Genomic DNA, 23,956 nt, shown 5'->3' on the forward strand with positions numbered 1-23,956 from the left:
GAAACTAGAGTGTTATCTTTGCATGGACAAGTTGAGACGTCATTATAGGACAAAGACAAAATATAAGAATAAGTTCTAAACGGGAAGGGAGACAGGAAAAATCTGTGTTTAAAAAAGTTAACGAAATTAGTAAGACAGCCCACTACGAGTCATAAAAAAAGGGAAACTATGTTTTTTTTTTTACTTTGTCAAAGTTTTGCATCTGTTCTCGGTTGGTAAGCCAGGACTCCATGTCCTGGGCAGTCTGAATCACAAATGCTTCGTAATCTGCAAACATCTGTGTGAAGCGGTTGGCAAAGACCTCGCGGAGCTGCACATTGAGCTGGTAGTCCCTTAGCTCAGCCTCTTCACACTGCAGCTTTAAATCCTTTTCTTTTTCACTCAGAGAGGCAGAGAGGTCCATTTTTCCCACTGTCACACCAGTCCGCTTGGCCAGAGCTTGGAGGCGGGCTATGGTTTCATTGCCCTTCAGTAACTCATACATGCTGATGTTATGAGTGGAGACATTGCCATTCTTCTTGTCATTGACCAAGTCCTTAAGAACCAGATTCTTCAGTTTTGTGGCACTCTCACTGCAATGGAGACTGCCCTCAGGAGGGATACCAAATTGAAGAAGCACTTCAGAGAGTTCCTGGATAAAATCCACCTTATTGGGGAACTGTGGAAACTCTTCCGGCAATTCAATAAAATGGTTGTCAATATCCACAAAACACAAATTAGCCTGAAAGAGAAAAAAGTAATACAAAGGTTTTAAAATAAAGGAATTTTATATTCTAAAATATCCTTGCCAACTATTTTTTTAAGTTCATTTATTCATTTTGAGAGAGAGAAAGAGGCAGAGAGAGAGGCAGAGAGAAAATTCCAAGCAGGCTCCGTGCTGTCAGCACAGAGCCTGACATGGGGTTCGGTCCCACAAACCATGAGATCATGACCTGAGCCAAAATCAAGGGCTGGATGCTCAACTGATGGAGTTACCCAGGTGCCCTCTTGCCAACTGTTATAAATAAAGTCATAGATTACACTGACTTTTCAAAATTAAGATATAACTGACATATAACATTTTGTTTCAGGTGTATGAATCAATATAGATTATGAAATGATTACCACAGTAAGTCCAGTTAACATCCATCACCATAAATAATTACAATTTTTCTTGTGATGAGAACGTTTAAGATTTTATTGTGCCTTTTATGCTAACTTTCTCAAGGCTAAGAATTTTTATTCTTTAAAAATTTTTTTTCTAGCATTTTTATTCTTCAAAAACAAATTTCAGTTAAGCATGGGACTCAATTCCAGCTCAGGTCATGATCTCACAGTTTGTGAGATTGAGCCCCGTGTCAGGCTCTGTGCTGACAATGCAGAACCTGCTTGGGATGCTCTCTCTGCCCTTCTACCGCTCACACTTTCTCTTTCTCTCAAAATAAATAAAGAAAAAAAGCAGCCAGTTATTTAAAAAAAAAGTTCTTTTTCCAGCATTTTTTTCCCTAGGTGAGTATTTTATACCATATTTAATATATACGGATAATTTTCTCTGGGACTTAGCAATTTGTTATAATCTGGACATGATTCTGTAACAAAGAGCATCCATTAGGCATTCCTAAATGAGTAAAGGTACACAGAGTCATAGTACCTTACAAATAGAAGGCACTGGGTAAAATGTTCAATGGATGAATCCAGCCTGAACTTCCTATGCCATTCCACTGCTCTGACACCATCTGTAATTTAGAATTAATAATTGCTAAAATTTAGCAGCTTAGTACCCCCAAATGGGATAAAATTGGCAAAGAGCAATCCAATTCACAAAAAATTCACAAATTTTCAGTTTATCCAAAATTAGCTTCAACCTCTTAGACCGCAAACTGTTTCAGAAGTTATTAGACAAATAGCAGGAGACAGTGGTAGAGGCAAGTGCTTAGACAACTACAAATGACTGCCGCTTCAATAATTAAGAGCTGATTCAGGAGATATTTTTGAGTTGAAAAAAAGAGGAAATAGAAATCAGAGCAAAGTTTTTTTGAGTTTGCTTATGCAATAGATTTTGATTTTATATAGAATAAAAAGACTTTTAAATATTTTCTAAATAGTTATGGACAATTCAAGTGGCCAAGTACATGCATGCAATTCTGATTATCCCTCAGGTACTTGATTATAGTAGACTCTGAAACAATATTTTACTTTTACTGCTCACACTCTCTTAATCAGAACAAGGTTGTCAGTGTAAAGGAAGATTGTGCTCATAGACTCTGGAAGGGTGGGAGGCCAAAGGTATAGCCCAACACATAAAACTGATGGTGACTACATTAGTGGCTGGACACAGGGCATAGAGTGGAAGTCAATCAGCAGAACAGAAGTTTCACCTTGTGTCTCCCTGTCTCTCCTATAGCCCGGCCACCCAGGTCAGCAAGGAGACAATTCACACTGTCCTTTGATCCTGTATGGCCAGGTAAGATAAAAGGAGGAGAGCAAAGAGTTGGGTTTTTATTTTTCTCTTTTGATCCCTGATCTTTATGTTAGGTGCTGATGTACAAGAAGTACAGCAAAGTTCTACATTGAGCTCAATCGAAACTCAAGAAGACTTTCCTCCATCTAAGAACAGAGAATCAATAACAATTCCTCAAGTCTGAAGTGACCTCTGAATTCAACTGTTTATTCTGCAGATGAACTAATTGAGGCCCAAGAAGTTAGGCGACTTCCTGACACCTGTTCTAGATAAGCATCCTCAAACAGCCTGGTGGCTTAAAAGATTTTTTCCCTACAATTTTCCTCATTTCCAACATCAGAAGTTTCCTCTAATTAAAATAAGAGGTGAAGTCAAATCTTGCTGAAGACAGTATTGCTGCCTACAGTTTTCTGTAAATCCCCATCCTTATATATGTAACTATAGTCTCTAGAAAGCAGGGTATGTTGAAAGACTTAGGGGGAGAAAGTAGGTCACTATAATTCAAATGGATGATTCAGTATCTTTAAAGATGGAAGAAAAAAATTCACTAACTTGCTAATCTAAATGTTAGCCAGCAACCTCCCACCACTTACATTTTGTACCATCTCCTTCATTAATGCCTTCCTGCTATCTTCTTCTATCCTTCTATGAAAAGAGAAAATGATACATCTGGGAAATTTTAAAGCTTGTTATGCTCATATAACCACTGCTGAGCTGAAAGGGCCGTAGGGCAAGGCGGGTGTTCCAGCACCACAGCTAACTGGCCTGCCTTCATGATTCCATGAGTCTCTCATACCCTCCTATGACTGCTTAGGTTGGGGACAAGGTGGGGCTTTGATTATCGCAAAATAAAAATAGAACTGTTACCTTGCATTATGAAGACTTATGGAAGAAAAACCGAAAAGCCTTTTTTCTAAAACAAACAAGAACTCCATATAATAGGGCATTCTGCTAAGTCACTTTTTTACTTTTAATACCATTAAACTAAAAAATTCCAACAGAAAAAAATAAAAATAAAAATTCTATCAGGAGAGCTCAATAAATATTACATATCCAATAAAAAACACTCTTGACATCTCAATCTTATATTGTTTTAGGACTAAATAGTTCTCTATTTTTTACTATCAATGCTGCTTACACACATTCATGGTAAGTAATCATGTCTAGTTAAAAATGAAAAATGCAAAAAAAAAAAGAGAAAAGTTCCCTTAAAAGAAAGGGAACAAAGACTTAAAGTTTAATCATTTCTTCTGCCATGAAGCTTTCCCATGTCCCTACCCTAAAGGTATTCTGATTTCCTCTGCATATATGCATAGTTCATTCATTCCTCTTAATTATTTTTTTAACCTCTGTTATTGATATTTGTAAATGACTTACTTTGGAAAGCAAAAATTACATCTTATTTATCTTGATGTCTCCTAATGTATCCTACACTGGTAGTGTATGAGAAGACACTGTTTGGTGAATGAATGAATAAGACTGAAGGAGACAGTCATTTTGTGGAACCCCAAAGATGTACACAGGAGGAGGAAGTATCCAGGAATGTGAGGCCAGGGCAGCTCTCTCCATGCTTACTAAGGAATATAGTTTCTCAACGGCTGAAGTTAAGCTGGCATAAGGGTAAACTGGAGGAGAATATTTAAATTTTTTTTTAATGTTTATTCATTTTTGAGAGAGAGACAGAGAGCATGAGTGGGTGAGGCGCAGAGAGAGAGGGAGACACAGAACTTGAAGCAGGCTTCAGGTTCCAAGCTGTCAGCACAGAGCCCAAAAGAGGGCTTGAATCCACGAACCATGAGATCATGACCTGAGCCGAAGTCGGACACTCAACCGACTGAGCCACCCAGGTGCCCCATGGAGAGAATATTTAAAATATTCCCACAGAATCTCAGGGGCAAGACATAACAAAAACAAAGTGGAAAAACCAATTTCAGTTTTTCTCTGGATTTCTTGCCCACCATTTACTGTAAAGACAAGCAAGAATGGGAATAAGTGAAGTACCCTTCTCTGCAGTTCATCCCCAGTGCTGTATCCTTCTACCGTCACTTTCTCTACCCCACCCCCTGAAAAAACAATTTAACAAATGGCTACCCGTGCCTATCATTTTAGAACTATGGGGAAAGTAAGTGGGTGGTTAATTATAAGTCTATGTAGTTACATTAGTTAGCTAACAACTAAAATCATACCTTCTTAAAATAATCATTTTGCAAACTTATCATCTTCATAACTATTCTAAGAAGCCCTGTCACTATTTTTTTTCCCATCACTATTTTTAACTATTATTTTATTTTATAGTTTTCAGGGAAAGGAGGGAGGAGGTATTACTAGTGAGTGCATTTAAGTCAATTTTAAAAATGGCTATTTTTATACCTACATCTTCCTCAAATTATGTGAAGTAGATTATTTATCTCATTGTAAAATGTTATGAGCACAAGGTGATCTGTGTGTATTTTTTTTACTCTAAAGATAAGCAAACTTAAAAATTCTGAGAGCTAATGCAGCAATGTCTGTGATTTTCTAAACTTTTAACTCGTTAAATCAATCCTCTTTAATAAATGTACATACCCATCTATTCATAGAGTAGAAGAGTATGAAATAATCTGGGTCAGCTGTTAGCATTTTCTTCCAAAATAATGATGTACTAACATATACTTTCTATACAGAAGCACTGCTATTTTCACAGCTGACCCAGGTTATTTCATATTATTCTACTCTACGAATAGATGGATATGTACATTTATTAAAGAGTATTGACTGGGGCGCCTGAGTGACTCAGTCAGTTGAGCATCTGACCTTGGCTCAGGTCATGATCTCACAGTTCATGAGTTCGAGATCTGCACTGGGCTCTGTGCTGACGCTTAGAAGCCTGGAGCCTGCTTCGGATTCTGTGTCTCCTTCTCTCTCTCTCTCTCTGCCCCTCCCCTGCTCGTGCTCTCTCTCACTCTCTCTGTCTTTCAAAAAACAAATAAATAAACTTAAAAACGTATTGATTTAAAAAGTAAAAAGTTAGAAAATCAAAGTCACTGCTGCAAGAACTTTCAGAATTTTTATCTTTAGAGTCAGAAAATATACACATATAGGGAGACAGAAAGATTTCCTCACTCCAAAAATATATAGTTGGCATTTAAAAACTCTCAACAATTATAACTCATGTAAAAATGGGAAGATAATATTTATATACCAAAACATACTGTCTTATAAAATATCACTTGATTAATATACAAACAGACCAGATACTCAACAAGAAACTAAAACATGTCACTATTTAAGTCCTTAAACTTAAATTGCATTTAAAATACATTTGGCTAATCTATTTCTTTTTCCTTGAAAATTTAAAGGATTACTTTTGAACTGACAAGATACTTAGATTAATCTAATAAAAGAGAAAACAAGAGAGTTCAGGTAATAGAGAAAAGAGAGATAATGGGGAGGCAAAAGCAGAGAACATGCATAAGCTCAAAAGAGCAAGACAACTTTTATAAGCATTTTATATGATCCCAATCAAGCTATTTTTCCCTGAACAAAAATGTTAATTTTGGAAGGGAAATATTCATTGGAATAAAGTAAGCAATGGATGATTACAGGAATCATTAATGGGTATAACAGCTGTAGCTTAGTATGTTATTTTAAATTCACTTATTAAAATGAGAATCTCTATGGGAAATAAGAATAAATAAAAGCACAGCACAGCATGAAAGATCTTAAGAAAGATGCTAATTAAATAGCTAATAATATCATATAGTTAACTATTTAATGTTTTTTAATAGGCCATGGCACTCTCATCACTATTTCATTTCAAAGGTTTTACAGTCCAATTCCGAGTACCATTAACAACAGATAAAAACTACATTCAAAATACTTTTGAGAATTCCTAATTTTCTTAAACAACATCTGAAAATACAACACACAGAAAGCACAGTAACCTTAAGGTGGCCTAAAAGCTAGGGGTTAGAGTTTTTATCTCAATCACCTAGCCAAGCTGACATTTAGAAAAAAGCTGATAACTAGCTTAGGTCTGAAAACAAAGAATACTAAAGTATTTGATATTTCCATTATCTATAGTTTGCTGAAAGATGTTACTTTTCATTTGAAGGAAGTCAAGAATCAAATTCATCTCAATTAATGATGTGAAGATGTGAAAACCTGGGCTATTTTGTTTAAAAGTAGAATTTATAAAATAAATGAGGGGAAAAAGGAATTAAATGCTATTCGAATGATAAAGCAACTAGATAATGCTACTGTTGCTCCCTCCTCACAGATTTATCGCTGTGAAAACTTGCCACTGTCCTGTATGAACCATGCTTACTTAACTAATGACTAGTCCCAGCAAGCATCAGGAGTCAGGATCTGCACTCTATGGTTCAGGCTCTACCTTAGCCCTACTTGGAAAATTCAGGACAGTCAGAGACACAGTTTAGACAAAGACAATGCTAAGAAAAGTGGTCTTGACCTAAATCAACAAACAGCAAATGCTTCATCACCCATTATAAGTTTTACCTCTTGAGGAAGTTCTAGTTTAGAACGGTCAGTTCCTTCTTTTGACTGAAGGCCCATCAGATAAGGGACAGGAGCATCAAGAAAATGTAGCAGAGAAGCAGGGAGGATGGGCACATAAACATGCTGCCATTGAAATGGGAACAAAAGTGTGGTGATGCCTTCCGCCACAGTCATCAAGCGTTGATAATCTGCACAGAACAAGGAAAAAAGGAGGGGAAGATTCCAAATAAAAACATAATCACTGCATTAAGCTTGAAAATATTAATTTCCAGAATAGACTCTTGTTCTAATAAATAAAATGTTTCTTTATGATCATGCAGAAAATAGGTCTATCCCACTATAATTAAAGAGTTAAATGGTTTCACTTGAATGGTATTAAGGGGGTAGGAATAGGTGGGAAACCTTATCATATTTTTGCTTCTGAAATCACCAGTATGTAAATTTACATTCCCTTAAAATGTGAAGGAAACAAGAACTAACAGAATTGTTCTTGGCATGTCTCCTATTGAAAATGTATAAGAATATTGCTACTGATCACTTTTTGTATACATGCAGATCTATATAATCCCCAATTCAGAGGCTCTTTTTTTTCTTGTATGTATGATCATGGTGATGATGGCCTATGGTTACCCTGATAATACTTATTTTAGCCTTCATTTCGTGGGTATAAGAAATCAAACAAATACATGCATTCATAATTATACGTCTTATATTTAACCCCCAACTACATAACTATCAAATCTAAAAACAAAGTGAAAGTTATCAGAAAACTAAAAGTTGGTTTTTGCCTGTGTTTTGTTTACATTAATTAATCAAAACTAAAAACTGCTTATAATATTAAAGTGCCCCCTCCTCATTTTAGATATAATTGACATATAATACTATTAGTTTTAGGTGTACACATAATAATTTATGTATATATTGCAAAATGATTACCACAGTAAGTCTGGTTAATATCTATTACCTCACATAGTTACAAATAAAGTGTCCTCTTAAACCACTCTGCCATGGATTACTTTATATATCCACTGTCTATAATCCCTACTTAAACCTTTAGAGGCAGATGTGTTTAGAATTCAGTTTTCTTCTTTAAATTTATAAAGGTAATATTGTGCATATACCACATACATGAAATAGCCGGGGCAGGGCCCTGTAAAAAAAACACATTAATATTTCTGCAGCAAACTTTATGAGTGTCCTAGTAGGCAAGATAAAGAATTTAAAAAGGCCTGGTTCAGGTCTGGTTTTCTAATAAATGAGTTACAAAAAGAATCTTTGATTTTCTGAATTTTTTTGGATTTAAGAATTTGATTTAAGAATTTAAAAATTAAGAGATATTATGGACTTGTAATTTTGCTCTCACAGAATTCATTAAGCACAAAAGGAGTAAAATCTGGGGAAGGAAGATTTTGAGGAGTCTTTTAAAAAAGGTTAAAGAAAATGACCAGATGCTATCTGGTTCATGTCCACCCAAAGAACACCTGTCCAAGCATAAACAGGATGTTTTCTGCTTAAAAGTCTTTCTCGTGTTGTTTTATAATTCGTATACAACTATCTTTAATAGTCTACAGTGGGTTTTTGGTAATGAATCATCAGCTATTCATAGCCTAAGTAAATTAGAAGTTTCCTTATTTGATTCACTATTAAGATGTAAATGTTAGGGGCGCCTGGGTGGCTCAGTTGGTTAAGCGTCTGACTTGGGCTCGGTCATGATGTCGTGGTTCGTGAATTCAAACCCCACATTGGGCTCTGTGCTGGCAGCTGAGAGCCTGGAGCCTGCTTCAGATTCTGTGACTCCTTCCAAACAATAAACAAACATTTAAAAAAAGTTTTTAAAAAGATGTAAATTTTAGGTGAAAACCTGTTTATAGGAATATATATACATACGTATGTATATGTGTGTGTGTGTGTGTGTGTATTTTTTTTTAATGTTTATTTATATTGACAATTTGAGAGACAACACAAGTGAGGGAGGGACAGAGAGAGAAGGAAAGAGAGAATCTCAAGCAGGCTCCACATGTACAAAGCCCAACAAGGGGGCTCAATCTCATGACTGAGAGATCACAACCTGGGCATGATGCTTAACTGAACGAGCCACCCAGGTGCCCCTCAAAGGTATTTTTTAACAAATAAATGATTGCTGGAATAATACTATATAATTTTGCTGCATATCTACAACTTAAATAGACTTGATTAGATTTTGTCCAGAAGAGACTAAAGAACTTTTAATTTTTCAGTAGGAGAAAATGGTAACTACTCAGACAATAAACTATGCACTCAAAAATCACACTTCTTGCATATTCATATATTCACTTAATTATCTGCATGGCCACATTATGAAGAAAATTCAAATACCCATTTACTAAGCTGTGGATACTGCTCATTACAGAGAATTTTTACCAACTGACTCATACTTACTATGTTTAAGTGTCCAGAACTTATATGGATCAGAACTACTGTTTGGAAACAATCAAATTAAACATTTTTTTCCCTCTTCTATATTAAAAATATAAAGATTTTAATAGTGGAATATAATGCAAGTTTTCAAAGGCCTTTCATATTAGGAAGGGACCTTCAGGAAGCTTCCACAGCTTTTTGGAAGTGACGATAGAATGAAAGCACAGGGTGCCAGGGTGGTTCAGTCAGTTGAACGTCCAACTCTTGGTTTTGGCTCAGGTCATGATCCCAGGGTTGTGGGATTGAGGCCTCTGTCAGACTCCATGCTAAGCACAGAGCATGTTTGGGATTCTCTCTCTCTCTCTCCCTTTGCCCCTCTCCCCTACTTGTGCACTCTCTCTCTAAAAATAAAAATTAAAAATTAAAAAAAAGAGAGAATGAAAGCACAATGTTGCTCTACCAGGAAGAGGTATTCCACATGTCACTCCTGAAGTCTCAGAAACACAGAGCTCATTGAAAACTTAAGAGAAAGAAAAAAATTAACTTCATAGTAATCTCATTCACATATTTTATGATTTGACTATGTTCAAAATGTACAGTATGTATTATATAGATGGACTATTAGAAAAATAACTTGATTGTTCTGGTGTATGTTTGCTAACTTTTAAAAACTGCTATTAGATTTACCGTGGGTTTCTATGGAGTTTTATGGTTCTAAAAATCATGATCAAAATAAACTATTTCCAGGAGTTTTTTTGGTATTGTTGATTAAAGATTAGTTTTCTAAGACAATTACTTCCTTAAAAAAAGTCTGTTTCAAACTTAGCTAACTTCTTAAAAAAAAAAACCAAACATTAAAATCTAGATTTTAAAAAAGAATTACAGTTTTTACACATTAAATGGGAGAAAAATCTAAAATATCTTTAAGTAATTTATTTTTTTTTTTTTTTAATATTTCTTTAAAAAAATTTTTTTTAACGTTTATTTATTTTTGAGACAGAGAGAGACAGAGCATGAATGGGGGAGGGGCAGAGAGAGAGGGAGACACAGAATCGGAAGCAGGCTCCAGGCTCTGAGCCATCAGCCCAGAGCCCGACGCGGGGCTCGAACTCACGGACCGTGAGATCGTGACCCGAGCCGAAGTCGGACGCTCAACCGACTGAGCCACCCAGGCGCCCCTTTAAGTAATTTAAAGTAGGGGGATATTCTTCCTCCAATCCCTTACCCACCTCCAACTTATAAAAACCTTACTTAAGAATGTTTTTAAGGAAAAGGAGGAGTGAGAAGATCCATTCGGTTGAGAAATACTTAGTAGTAATCATTTATTCTGTCAATGTACTTCAGTTAAAAACTTCAGAAACACACCTGTTTTTGAACAAGTTGGGTTTACTACTTACTCCTTATGGAGAGGGAGAACACACACTATGGGGATCTGTGGAATGTCTTAGTAAGTAAGAGACAGGGTTTAGAGATAACGTATTACAGCATTTTGGGCTGGGTTGGGACAATTTTAGGTAGGGTCTAAGGAAGTGGAGATTTGTTTTGGATTAGATACTGTCAGAAATCAAGGCAATTCTAGGAGCGCCTGAGTGGCTCAGCTGGTTGAGCACCTGACTCTTGATTTTGGCTGAGGTCATGATCCCAAGGTTGTAGGATCAAGTCCTGCATCAGGCTCAGTGCTTAGTAGGGAGCCTGCTTGGGATTCCCTCTTTCTCTCTTCCTCTCTCTCTCTCTCTCTCTCTCTGCCCCTCTCCCCTGCTTTCATGTGCACTCTCTCTAAAATTAAAAAAGAAAAAAATCAAGGCAGTTCTATGACAGGGTATCTCAATAAATCTGACCTATGGGGAATGCAGACTAAGGGGGGTGGCTAGAACTGTACTTGGTAAAAAAGTAGAACAGCAGCTACTAATTCAGCAAGAGAAGAGGACGTTTGGTATTTTGTGAGGTGCACAGTGATCTTGCTTGAAGTAGATGCTCCTGTGAGACTATTTATATGTTCTATAGAACAACAGGGCTCAGCTGTGAGCATGGGATCAGTTTGCACTTACAGTGAGCCCTAGTTTAAGAGCTAGATCAGTTCCAAGGTGTCAGGGCTACTTTAATATTTCTTTCTCAATTATAAGCCAGACATTGCTGAAAGGCTCAAGACTGTAAGCAGTCAGATCCTGTGTCAGTTACATATTTATTGCCTCTTAGTTCCAAATTCACTTAGTACATGGTCTAAGCATTTTCTTTTACAGTAAGCACAATGTTAAGCTTTGCCAGTAGAAAGTAATGCTGAGACACTGCAGGAAGGAGCTTCTCTTCCTAGTTCCACGGTACAACCACAGTGTTTTGTTTGTTTTTGCTCCTGTTGCACGGTTGATCTGCAGTGTGGATATGTGAAGACATCTGGTTGTATACTTCCCCAGCCACATGCCGAGTGGGAGTAGCCTCAATGATTGGGCCAGTAGTCATCTTTCCATGGCCCCCCTAACACAGATATCACATACCCAGATTTCATACCCACAGTGGTGTCCTGACAACTTCTGTGTGCCCACTCACCAGCTACAGCTCACTTGTACCTCAGAGGTTTGTGTTCCACTTGCCCAGTGACTGAGGATCAGCTCTGGACCAGGCAACCCATCGACCTTCTCCACTGGGCCACAACTGCTCTTTCTTCAATGAACTACAAACCTTAGCCCTAGGAAATGGGTTACCCTCCAAGTTTGTCCTTCCTTGGGTATCTGTTAAGAGTTTTCTTCATATCTTTTTTTAAAATTTTGTTTAATGTTTATTATTGAGAGAGAGAGAGATAGAGCATGAGCAGGAGAGGGGCAGAGAGAGAGGAAGACACAGAATCCAAAGTGGGCTCCAGGCTCTGAGCTGTTAGCACAAAGCCCAACGCAGGGCTTGAACTCACGAACCATGAGATCATGACCTGAGCCGAAGTTGGACGCTTAACCAACTGAGCCACCCAGGCGCCCCTCTTCACGTCTTTATAGTCACTTTCTATTATAGCTTAGTCATTCTTCATATTACATTTCTCTGTTTAAAGTACAGATGTGGTTTAATCTGTTTCCTGATTGGACCTAGGCTGAAAGGTCCAGGGTTTTAAGCAGTCAAATCAAATGCCTAATAGTGTGGCCACTTTTTTTTTTTTTACTATTGGTAGGAAAAATGTTCAATCTTATAGAAAATAAATTCTTCTAGTAATGGCAAGTAGCACCCTGGGCTATTTTCTGGTTTGATTATGGAAAACTCTCACATGGAGAGTGAAAATCAATTATAGACTTTTCCCTCTTCTACCAGACACTGAAAGACTGATATAAATGGTTTATATTTCCTTCAGCACAATTCTCCCACTTGCTGTGGATATTCTATGTTTATTGTTTCCAGTTCTATGTTTTCTTCAAGACTGGCTGAAATGTCACATCCTTTTTAATAAGGCAATTACTTAGTGGAAACAAGACAATTATTTTTAACTGAATCAAGAAATAAAAGAGCTTTCTTTTTTAGGTATGATTTGAGATATTTAAATATTTTAGGAAAATTATTTTTTCTTTGATACTCAAAGTGGTGAATGTGTAAAAGATATTATTTTCCTATTTAAGACATCTGTCAGCATGGCATATAAGGCTCTTCATGATGTGTCCCTTTCCTACCTCATTTCTTACCACCACCCCACAGGCAGTCAAATAATTTGCCTATAGTTCATTCACTGAATCTAACATGTTTTCATAGGTTTCTGTGCCTCTGTATACACTTTTTCTCTGCCCAGGAAGTCCCTTTCCCCTGTAGTGTCTGGCTAAGTTCCACTTTTTCCTTAGGTAACAGTTCCTTTGCAAAGCCTTCCCTAAATACTTATCATTACTAGAGCCCCATCTACATGTTTCCACAGTACCCTAACTTTATTTCCATCAGAGTAATTATTCATCTCACTAAAACTATTACAATTCTATTATAATTATCTGTTTATGTGTCTGTCTTCCTTACTGTACCATCATCTGCCAGAGAACAATGACTGTATTTTTAATCTCACAATTTTCAGAACTTGGTATAGGGCCTACTACGTAGTGAGTGGTCAGTAAATGCATGTTAAGAAATTAATAGGTTGGGGTGCCTGGGTGGCTCAGTTGGTTAAGTGTCCAACTCTCAGTTTCAGCTCAGGTCATGATCTCATGGTTTTGTGAGTTCAAGCCTCACGTGGGGCTCTCTGCTGACAGTGCAGAGCCTGCTTGGGATTCTCAGTCTCTTCCTCTCTCTGACCCTCCCCTACTCGCCCTGTCTCTGTCTCTCTCAAAATGAATAAACTTAAAAAAAAATTAATATGCTAATATTTAAGGTAAGCAAAATAAAATAAAGCTATTTGGATATTTAAAAAATTATGCTTTACCACATTATACAGAATATACTGTCAAAAATTTGCCTCACAGTGGCTTATATGCAGACTTTGAGATGGCCCTGCCTCCGCCATCTCAGCCCTTTTCTAACCAGTGTCATTGTTTTGTTTTTTTTAAATTTTTTTAAGGTTTATTTATTATTGAGAGACAGAGAGAGACAGAGCATGAGCATGGGAGAGGGAGAGAGAGGAGGAGACACAGAATCCGAAGCAGGCTTCAGGCTCCAGCTGTCAGCACAGAGCCTGACGCAGGGCTCGAAGTCACAAACCGCAAGATCATGACCTGAGCTGAAATCGGACGCTTAACCGACTGAGCCCCCTAACCAGTCATTGTAAAGAACAAGGTCAGCCCCACTGGGACAGCTGAGGGGTCTGCAGTTAGACCTGAGGCAGAGGGCACAGGACATGGAGTGGCACAAGGCAGTTCCAGGGTTGGCTGGTGGCTCAGTGTCCCAGGGGGAGGCCATGTCTAATGAGATTTGCATACTGCAAAGTGCTGCCAATGGAGGTAATGAGGCTGGTAGTGTCCAGCACACCTTTGGTGAACATGATGATAGAGCTGGAAGATTACACACCTACAATCCTGGGTGCAGTGACTGGTTACCACTTGATGTCACCTGATGCTGGCTTTGAGGCCTCTAGCACATGCATAATTCGGCTCATCTCTCTGGCTCCAGAAATTCATCTCAGATACTGCCAACAATGTCCTACAATATTGCAAAATGAAGAGGATAGCCTCTGGAAGCTCTCAAAACAAGAGCAAGAATTACAAGTTTTCTTTCTTTTTATTTTAAGTAGGTTTTACACCCAGTGTGGAGCCCAACGAGGGGCTTGAACTCATGACCCTGAGACCAAGACCTGAGGTGAGATCAAAAGTTGGATACCTAGGGGCGAATGGGTGGCTCAGTCAGTTAAGCGTCTGACTATGGCTGAGGTCATGATCTTGCAGTTCACAAGTTTGAGCCCTGTGTCAGGCTCTATATAGACAGCTCAGAGCCTGGAGCCTGCTTGAGATTGTGTCTCCCTCTTTCTCTGCCTCTCCTCTGTTCACACTTTCTCTTTCTCTCTCTCAAAAATAAATAAACATTAAAAAAAAAAAAAAGAGTTGGATGCCTAACCAACTGAGCCACCCAGGTCCCCCAAGGATTACAAGTTTTCTAACAAAAGAGAACCTGACGCTTGACCTCAGCAAGTATGATTTCAAAGTGAAGAACCTGTGCCAAACTTCACTTGAGCTAACCTAAACATGCTTGTTTGTCCCCTTGTCCCCACACTGACCTGTTTTCATAATAAACTATTATAACAGCAACAAAGATTGCCTAAAGCTCATGAAGATATTACAAAAGACAGAGTACAAATGCAAACCAATATGAAAAAGTTCAACCTCAAAAATTCAATGGGGAAAATGAACCACATTTTGCTTATCATGTTGACAAAGATTTGAAAGAAAACCACAATAAAGGTGTGGAGGAAAAAGTATTTTCACAAGTTGGTAGAGCTTTCTATTTGGCAGTATCTATCAAAAGCTTAAAAATATATAGATCAGGGACACCTGGGTGGCTCAGTAGGTTAAGCACCTGACTCTTGGTTTCAACTAAGGTCAGGATCTCACAGTTTGTGAGTTCAAGCCCTGCATCAGGCTCCACACTGACAGCACAGAGCTTGATTAGGATTCTCTCTCTCTCTCTCTCTTTTCCTCCCCTGCTCGTGCTCTCCCTCTCTCTCAAAAGAAATAAATAAACTTAAAAAAACCCACTAAATTAAAAAAAAGAATGGACTAAAATAATGACATATGGAATAAATTAAAAATATACATACAGGGGCGCCTGGGTGGCTCAGTCGGTTGAGCGGCCGACTTCGGCTCAGGTCATGATCTCGCGGTCCGTGAGTTCGAGCCCCGCATCGGGCTCTGTGCTGACAGCTCAGAGCCTGGAGCCTGTTTCAGACTCTGTGTCTCCCTCTCTCTGACCCTCCCCGTTCACGCTCTGTCTCTCTCTGTCTCAAAAATAAATAAACGCTAAAAAAAAAAAAAAATTAAAAAAAAATACATACAGATAAGATCATTTAACCTATCAGTTCCAATTCTAGGAATTTATCATTTAAGTGTACAAAAATATATGTACATAATATTTTATGTATAAAGTATCATTTATAACAGTAAATTATTTGTAATATCCTAAATATCTAGCAAGAGGAATCTGGTTAAAATAATTATGGCCAGTTATATAATGGGATATACTGGACCTATTAAAAGCACATCTATATTACTAACATAGAAAACCAAAGGGTGCTTGGCAGCAGCTAGGGATTAAAAACTTGCTGAAATTCTACTTCTGGGTATATGTCCAAAAGAACTAAAAGAAGAGACTTGAAGAGATATTTGCACATCTATGTTTTTAGTAGCATTACTCACAGTAGCTAAGAGATAAAGCAACTCAAGTGTCTGTCAATGGATAAATGGATGAATAAAATGTGGCATATACACCCACTGGAATATTATTTAACCTTAAAAAGGAAGGAAATTCTGACACATGCTAAAACATGGATGAACCCTAAGGTTCACTTACGTTGAGTGAAATAAGCCAGTCACAAAAAGACAAATGTTATGTGATTCTACTTATATGAGGTATTTAAAGTAGTCAATTCATAGAAATAGAAAGCAGAATGGTAGTTGCCAAGGGCTGGAAGGAGGGGGACATGGGGAAGGGAAGTGTCCAACAGGTATAAAGTTCCAGTGTTACAAGGTGAAAAATTCTAGAGATTGACTGCATAACAATGTGAATATACTTAATCCTACTGAACTGTTCACTAAGAAATTAAGATGGTGAATTGTATGTGTTTCTTTTTTTTGAGAGTGAGAGCAAGCAGGGGAGGGGCAGAGAGAGAGGGAGAGAGAGAATCCCAAGCAGGCTTCATGCTGTCAGCACAGAGCCTGAGGAGGGGCCAAATCTCATGAACCATGAGATCGTGACCTGAGCCAAAATCAAGAGTTGGATGCTCAACTGACTGAGCCACTCAACTGACTGATGCTCAACTGACTATGCCCCAATTATATGTGTGTTTCTTTAAACACAATTTTCTAAAAACTTGCTAAATCTAATCTATATAAAGATACTTTGTGGGCAAAAAATCCACAAAAAAATGGGTAATTGATGAGAATAATCTGAATTTAACTGAAAAGGATTTTTTGACACTGGATGATTTTTACAAAAATATACACGTGTCTCAAAGTCAAATAAGGTTTGCAAAATAGGTAATGAACCAAGGACTCATCGAGAATTGTGTTATTATTAAAAATTCTTATTTAATTCACAATTTTAAGTGTAAAAAGTACATTAATCACAAGTAAGCCATGACACTCTGTAGAGCCTCAAAAAATCATTGGCAATGGCTTGACATCAGGCATTTCTTTTAAACTTTTTTTTTTTTAAGTTTTTTTAATGTTTTATTTATTTTTTGAGAGAGACAGTGTGAGCAGGTGAGGAGCAGAGAGAGAGGAGAACAGAGGATCCAAAGCAAGCTCCATGACAGGCTGAGAGCAGTAAGCCCCATGCAGGGCTCAAACCCATCAACTGTGAGATCATGACCTGAGCTGAACCTGAGTCGCTCAACCAACTGAGCCACTCCAGCAGCCCTTAAATGTTTATTTATTTATTTTGAGAGAAAGAAAGAAAGAGCACATGTGTGCATGGAGGAGAGGCAAAGAGAAAGCGAGAGAGGCTCCATGTCAGCTGCCAGCACAGTGCCTGATGCAGGGCTTGAACTCATAAAGTGTGAGGTCATGACCTGAGAGGAAACCAAGAGTCAGACACTTAACCAACTGAGCCCCCCAGGTGCCCTGACATCAGGCATTTTTTAAAACAAATTATTTAAAATAAAAATATATGTATCTATTGGTAAGAATATAATTTTCTAATACCCATGACTACCCGTGAAAAGTGAGATCTCTTATTGCTTCAACAGAAGATTAAGTATCTATGTATATAACTATGTACTTGAATTATTGAAAGTAGGTTAAATACAATTGGTAATTATTGTAAAAGAGAAAACAGACCTGGATAACTTTCCTATTTTATATTATTAATAGTTAAATTATACCTAGCAGTTGTTAGATTCTGTAGTAAGTAACACAATCAATCTTCATTTTAATTTTACTTCAGTGATCTTTTTCTTTTTTTAAAAAAAAAAATTTTTTTTAAACATTTATTTATTTTTGAGACAGAGAGAGACAGAGCATGAACGGGGGAGGGGCAGAGAGAGAGGGAGACACAGAATCGGAAGCAGGCTCCAGGCTCCGAGCCATCAGCCCAGGGCCCGACGTGGGGCTAGAACTCATGGACCACGAGATCGTGACCTGAGCTGAAGTCGGACGCTTAACCGACTGAGCCACCCAGGAGCCCCAGTGATCTTTTTCAAACACTTCTATTTATGGCAGTATGGTGGACTAGAGCTCCTTTATCTATCTATCTATCTATCTATCTATCTATCTATCTATCTATCTATCTATCTATCTACCTACCTACCTACCTATCTATCATCTTACCTGTATATCTATCTTTTTAAAAATTTTTTATGTTTATTTATTTTTGAGAGAGAGAGAGAGAGAGAGAGAGAGAGAGTGTGTGTGTGTGTGTGTGTGTGTGTGTGTGTGTGTGAGGGGGAGGTGCACAGAGCAAGGAAGACAGAATCCGAAGCAGGTTCCAGGCTCCAAGCTGTCAGCACAGAGCCTAAGGTGGGGGGCTTGAACTCCCGGACCGCGAGATCATGACCTGAGCTAAGTCAGACGCCCATCTGAGTGAGCCACCCAGGTGCCCCTCTCTTTTGAGAGAATGAGCATGAGCGGGGGAAGGGCAGAGAGAGAATGGGACAGAAGAACCAAAGCAGGCTCTACAGTGACAGCAGTGAACCCGAGTCGGATGTGGGGCTCAAACTCACAAACTGTGAGATCATGACCTGAGCTGAAGTCAGACACTCAACCAAATGAGCCACCCAGGCATCCGCAGAGCTCCTAACCTAAACTAAAATACTAAAAAAACAATTTTAAAACATTCAGTTCATGAATATATCGATTTGCAAAAATTAGGGGAAGAAGTCATTAGGGCCAGAAACAAAATGGGAACAAGAGTCCAGTGTGGTAAAGCTCAAAAGTCTAGCTATCTTTGAGGCATTTACTGATCCCAAGTGGCCTACAGCTTCAGTTTTATTTCTGTGCATGCTGGAGAACAAAGTCCAAGAAGGGGTGGGATTCAGACAGTAGATCCTGTTGTATAAAGCCAGGACCCCCAAATGGTAGAAATTTCAGGGAAAAGAGATGGAAAAAGGAAAAAACAAAAATGAAACAAGAATTAAAAAAAAAAAAAAAAACAAAAACCACTGTGCTGACAAGAAATTCATCTGTCCTGGTCCTTGCTCTGGGAAGAAGAGGTAAAAAAAACCCCTTGAGAATTCTTATCTACTGGCCAACATTCAGGTATATTTAGGGCCCAAAGTCATGCAGTCATACAGATATGACCCAAAGAAACACAAAGAGGAAGAATTTTAATTTAAGGTAGACCTGTATGTGAAGGGGCACCTTCGGTGTCCGAAGACTTAGTCAGTTGAGCCTCTGACTCTTGATCTCAGCTCAGGTCTTGGCCTCAGGGTTATGAGTTCAAGCCCCATGTTGGACTCTGCACTGAGTGTGAAGCCTACTTAAAACAAAATAAAGGGGTGCCTGAGAGGCTTAGTTGCTTAAGCGTCTGACTCTTCATTTTGGCTCGGGTCATGATCTCACGGTTCATGGGATTGAGCTCCATCTTGGGCTCTGCATTAACAATGTAGAGCCTGCTTGGGATTCTCTCTCCCTCTCTCTCTGCCCTTCCTCTGCTTGTGCACACTCTCTCTCAAATAAAAATTTTAAAAATGATAAAATAAAATAAAATAAAATAAAATAAAATAAAAGGAGACCTGTGTTGCCAGTGAACTTAGATGTTTAGTGAAAGAAAATACAAATCATTCCTGAAGGAAGAAACCCTCAATCCTCAACCTATCAGATACTGAATTTATCTGATAAATAATATGAAATGCATATGTTTAATATGTTTAAGGAAATTAAAGAAAGAATTAAGAAATAAAACCGTTTTAGGGCCACTGAAAGTAAAATGTCAAAGGAAGGGTTAACTACAGATTAAACACAGGTAAAATGAAAATAAATAAGCTGGAGACAGATGTGGAGAAATCATGCAGAACACAGAGAAAAGACAGAAAAAGAGTTTGAGAGATATGAAAGACTGAGTGAAACAGATTAACAGATTTAATTAGAGTTTCAAAGGAAAAAAAAGAAAAAAAGATGGACAGAAGTAACATTTAGGAAGATAGTTGAAAATTTCCCAGAAACTACTGAAACACAATGACACAAGATTTCAGGAAATACAACAAATCACAAACATAACAAATAAAGAAATCCTATCTAGATAAATCACAGTCAAAATATAGGTCATGAAAGGCAAAAAGAAAATCTCATATACAGCCAGAGTGAAAAAACAGATTTCTGGTCAGGAATGACAATTAGGGTGATTGTGACAGATTATATCTCAAGAGCTACACTGGAAACCAGAAGATGGTAGAACATTATTCTCAAAGTGCTAAGAGAGTAAAAAAAAAAAAAAAAAAGAAACCCAAAACTTTTAACCTAGAGTATAAGGGGCTCCTGGGTGGCTCAGCTGGTTAAGCATCTGACTGGCATGTCAGGCTAGTGTGAGCTGTAACTGCTTATTTCCATTGTAAGGAGTCAAAGAAGGTAAGCAAGGCCTCAAAATGTTCCTGAGACTTTAATTATTGGTATCAAAAATTAGACACTAGTATTTAAGTTCCCCTATCATTTATTCCTCCACTATGCCTTTCTTTTTTTTTAGATAGAAGAGAGAATTATTAAGAAATAGGGTGAATATGGGGTGCCTGGGTGGCTCAGTCAATTGAGTGTCCGATTTGGTTTCGGCTCAGGTCATGATCTTGTGGTCTGTGAGTTCAAGTTCCGTGCTGGACTCTGCACTGACAGCGTGGAGCCTACTTGGGATTCCTTCTCTCTCCCTCTCTCTCTCTGCCCCTCCCCTGCTCATACTCTTCCTCTCTCAAAATAAATAAACTGAAAAAATAAGATAAAATAAAATAAAATAAAATAAAATAAAATAAAATAAAATAGGGCCAAACAAGTTGGGTCTATTTACCCCAGTCTGGAGAAATTTAAAATATGGGAAAGGCAAAGATTACAATGAGAAACCAGACCTGGAATCATCTAGGGCAACAGTCAGGCAGATTAATCAAGATAAAGATTGATAAAAGGGCTAAGGTCTCTTGACTCACCCCCCTGCTGGAGACCCAAACCTAATGCACAAGAATGGGGAAAATGGTCAGCAGGTGAAGAGAAGTTTCTGAGACTCTTTACTCAGGAGCTTCATGCACTGTGGTACTAAAACCCTTTAGTGAAGTTTTAATACAGGCTACAATTAGATAGAATATAAAAAAGTTTTAAGGTTGATGGCATTAAGGTAAAAGTTTGGGTAAAAATTACAATGTTTAAATAGGCTTTACCTGAATGTTTTATGGGAGTGGATATTATGTATGTCTGTGGAAAACCTCCCCCAAAAGAAAAACAGAAAGCACATAGATTACTCTTCAAGCAATATTAACTGGACATGCTAAATGGGAATAACTGCCTGAGCCTACACAGTGTACAAAAGCAGCAGGAGTCATGGTATGGACAAATTCTGTACCACAGCCCTACGTGTAGAGCATAATCTGGGGTTAAGGCAAAAATCTGTGAGCATCTCCTAATGATAAGTATTAGGATGTTGGACTAGAGAATTCCTATTTGAGAGGCAATTACTAGCTTGTGCTGTATCAAGTAATGTTGGAAAAACACTCTAATGGAGAAGGCAATGTTAAGATGGATTCCAAAATAAAATGGAAACTGTTTATGTAGGACCTAATTACAAGGAGAATGCAAGGTAGAGATACAGCCAGGAGCCTCTTTTCCCATAGGACTGACTGTGGAATGTGTAAGGGGTTGCCAGATCCCATCATCACTTGTAGAATCCTACAACCTACTTGTGCTGTGTTTTTTTTTTAAGTGTTTATTTTTTTGAGACAGAGATGGAGCATGAGCGGGGGAGGGGCACAGAGAGAGGGAGACACAGAATTCGAAGCAGGCTCCAGGCTCTGAGCTGTCAGCACAGCGCCAGATGCGGGGCTTGAACTCACAAACTGTGAGATCATGACCTGAACTGAAGTCGGATGCTCAACCGACTGAGCCACCCAGGTGCCCCAACAGCCTACCTATACCATAAATGAACCTAAGGTGTGTCTTCCCTTCAAAAGGTGGAAGAATTTGGGTATAAATAAAATGAAGGAGGAACAGTAGCTGAGGGTAAAGGAAAGAATAAATGAGTCTGTAGTAAGGGAAATCCAATATACATGAACACCTCAAAAGAGGCTTAGAGAAAGAGGTAACACTGTCTCTTAGCTCAAAAATATCAGATACCTTGAAAGGGTGAAGCCAAATATTGCTCAGACCACTACTGCTTTGGGAACCTTTGACAAGTTTGAATAGAAGTCTGCAAACCTGAGTGACCTCAGCCTGGAAGACACTTTCATACAATAAGGATGATGGACTGAACTCATTGTTAATGACTGGATGGGACTAGTAATGTGCCAGCATGTTTTAACTATACGGGATACAGCATGTTTTGCTATATGGGATCCATGGTCAAATACCAGGGGGCAGCCTGTGGTATAATAAAACATTAGTTGGTCTGTGTCCATGGTTGATGATGATGATGATGACGACGACGACGACGACGACGACGATGACAGCGATGGAGGAGGAAGAGGAGGAGGAGGAGAGGGGCAAAAGGGGAAGGAGAAACAAAAACACTAAACAAACCATTAAAAACACTGAATTGGTATCTTACATCTTTCCAACAAGACCAAACAGTTTACAGACAAGTTCTCTCAGTCATGGAACAAATAATTACAACCTTAAATAAACACTTCCCTAAGTAAAATCTTCCAGAAAAAAAGAGAACACTTTCCAACTCAACGTATAATAGAATAGCCTGAATACCAAAAACCAGATAAGACAGTACAAGAAATTAACATTATAAGTCATATCATTAAAAAACATAGATGTAAAAATTCTAATAAAAATATTAGCCAACTAAATCAAGCTCTATATTAAAAAAGCAATAGTAGGGGTGCCTGGGTGGCGTGGTACGTTAAGCGTACGACTTCAGCCAGGTCACTATCTCGCGGTCCATGAGTTCGAGCCCCGCATCGGGCTCTGGGCTGATGGCTCGGAGCCTGGAGCCTGTTTCTGATTCTGTGTCTCCCTCTCTCTCTCTGCCCCTCCCCCGTTCATGCTCTGTCTCTCTCTGTCCCAAAAATAAATAAACGTTGAAAAAAAAATTAAAAAAAAAAAAAAAAAGCAATAGTATATCATGACCAAGTAAGGTTTAACTCAGGAATACAGGGGTGGATTTTTCCCCTTATTAAGTGATCAAAATGATAAAAACATGATCATCTTTCTTGATGCAGAAAGAGCAGTCAATAAAATACAAGATGAATTCATGACTCTTAAAAACTTGAACTAGAAATAAAAGGGAACTTCTTTAACCTGGTACAAGGTAGTTACCAAAAACACTACAGCAAATGGTACACTTAATAGCTAAACATTAAAATCATTCTTCTTAAAATCAGGAAAAAGACAAGGATGTCTGCTACTATTAATTCTATTCTATATTATACTTGAGAGCCTAGTGTAGAAAGACAAGAAAAATAAGTAAAAATGAGAAATACTGGAATAGAAGAAACAAAACTGTCATTATTTGCTATTATCTACTGTTGTAAAACTTTACTACTGGAAGACATTAAACAAGACCCTTAGAAATGGAGAGAGATTACATTTTTATGGAAAGGGAAACTTAAATTGTAAGTATATCACTGTCTCAAATTGGATTCAATGCACTTTCAATAAAAATAGGGAGTGAGCATTATCTGTAACACAGCATTATCTATGTTAGAAAGCTCTAATGATGGTGCGACTTCAAAAGATTAATGATTTTGAAAGCTCTTATTGAGCTAAGTGCTAAAATGATGTCACTATTTTGTATTATAATGTAGATATACACACATGAAAAAAATGTGTATTGAATAAATTAGTCTATTTCTTGGGGAAAAAATAAGGTAGTGAGGGAACTGTCCTACCA

At 37.9% G+C, this 23,956-nt stretch overlaps 1 protein-coding gene across 8 annotated transcripts in view; it reads right to left on the reverse strand.

Annotated features, from left to right (window-relative positions):
- The window catches only part of DENND5B (DENN domain containing 5B), a 188,184-nt gene that overhangs the window by 71,720 nt on the left and 92,508 nt on the right, over window positions 1–23,956 (reverse strand). For all 8 annotated transcript variants that reach the window (XM_027035852.2, XM_027035848.2, XM_027035851.2 and 5 more), the window contains 2 exons: window positions 6,938–7,125; window positions 185–721 (listed from right to left, as the gene is read on the reverse strand). In XM_027035852.2, the coding sequence (XP_026891653.1) occupies window positions 185–721; window positions 6,938–7,125 (725 nt within the window). The remainder of the gene's footprint in view (window positions 1–184; window positions 722–6,937; window positions 7,126–23,956) is intronic.

This window comes from Acinonyx jubatus, chromosome B4 (assembly GCF_027475565.1).
Source record: "Acinonyx jubatus isolate Ajub_Pintada_27869175 chromosome B4, VMU_Ajub_asm_v1.0, whole genome shotgun sequence".
Taxonomy (NCBI): Eukaryota; Metazoa; Chordata; class Mammalia; order Carnivora; family Felidae; genus Acinonyx; species Acinonyx jubatus.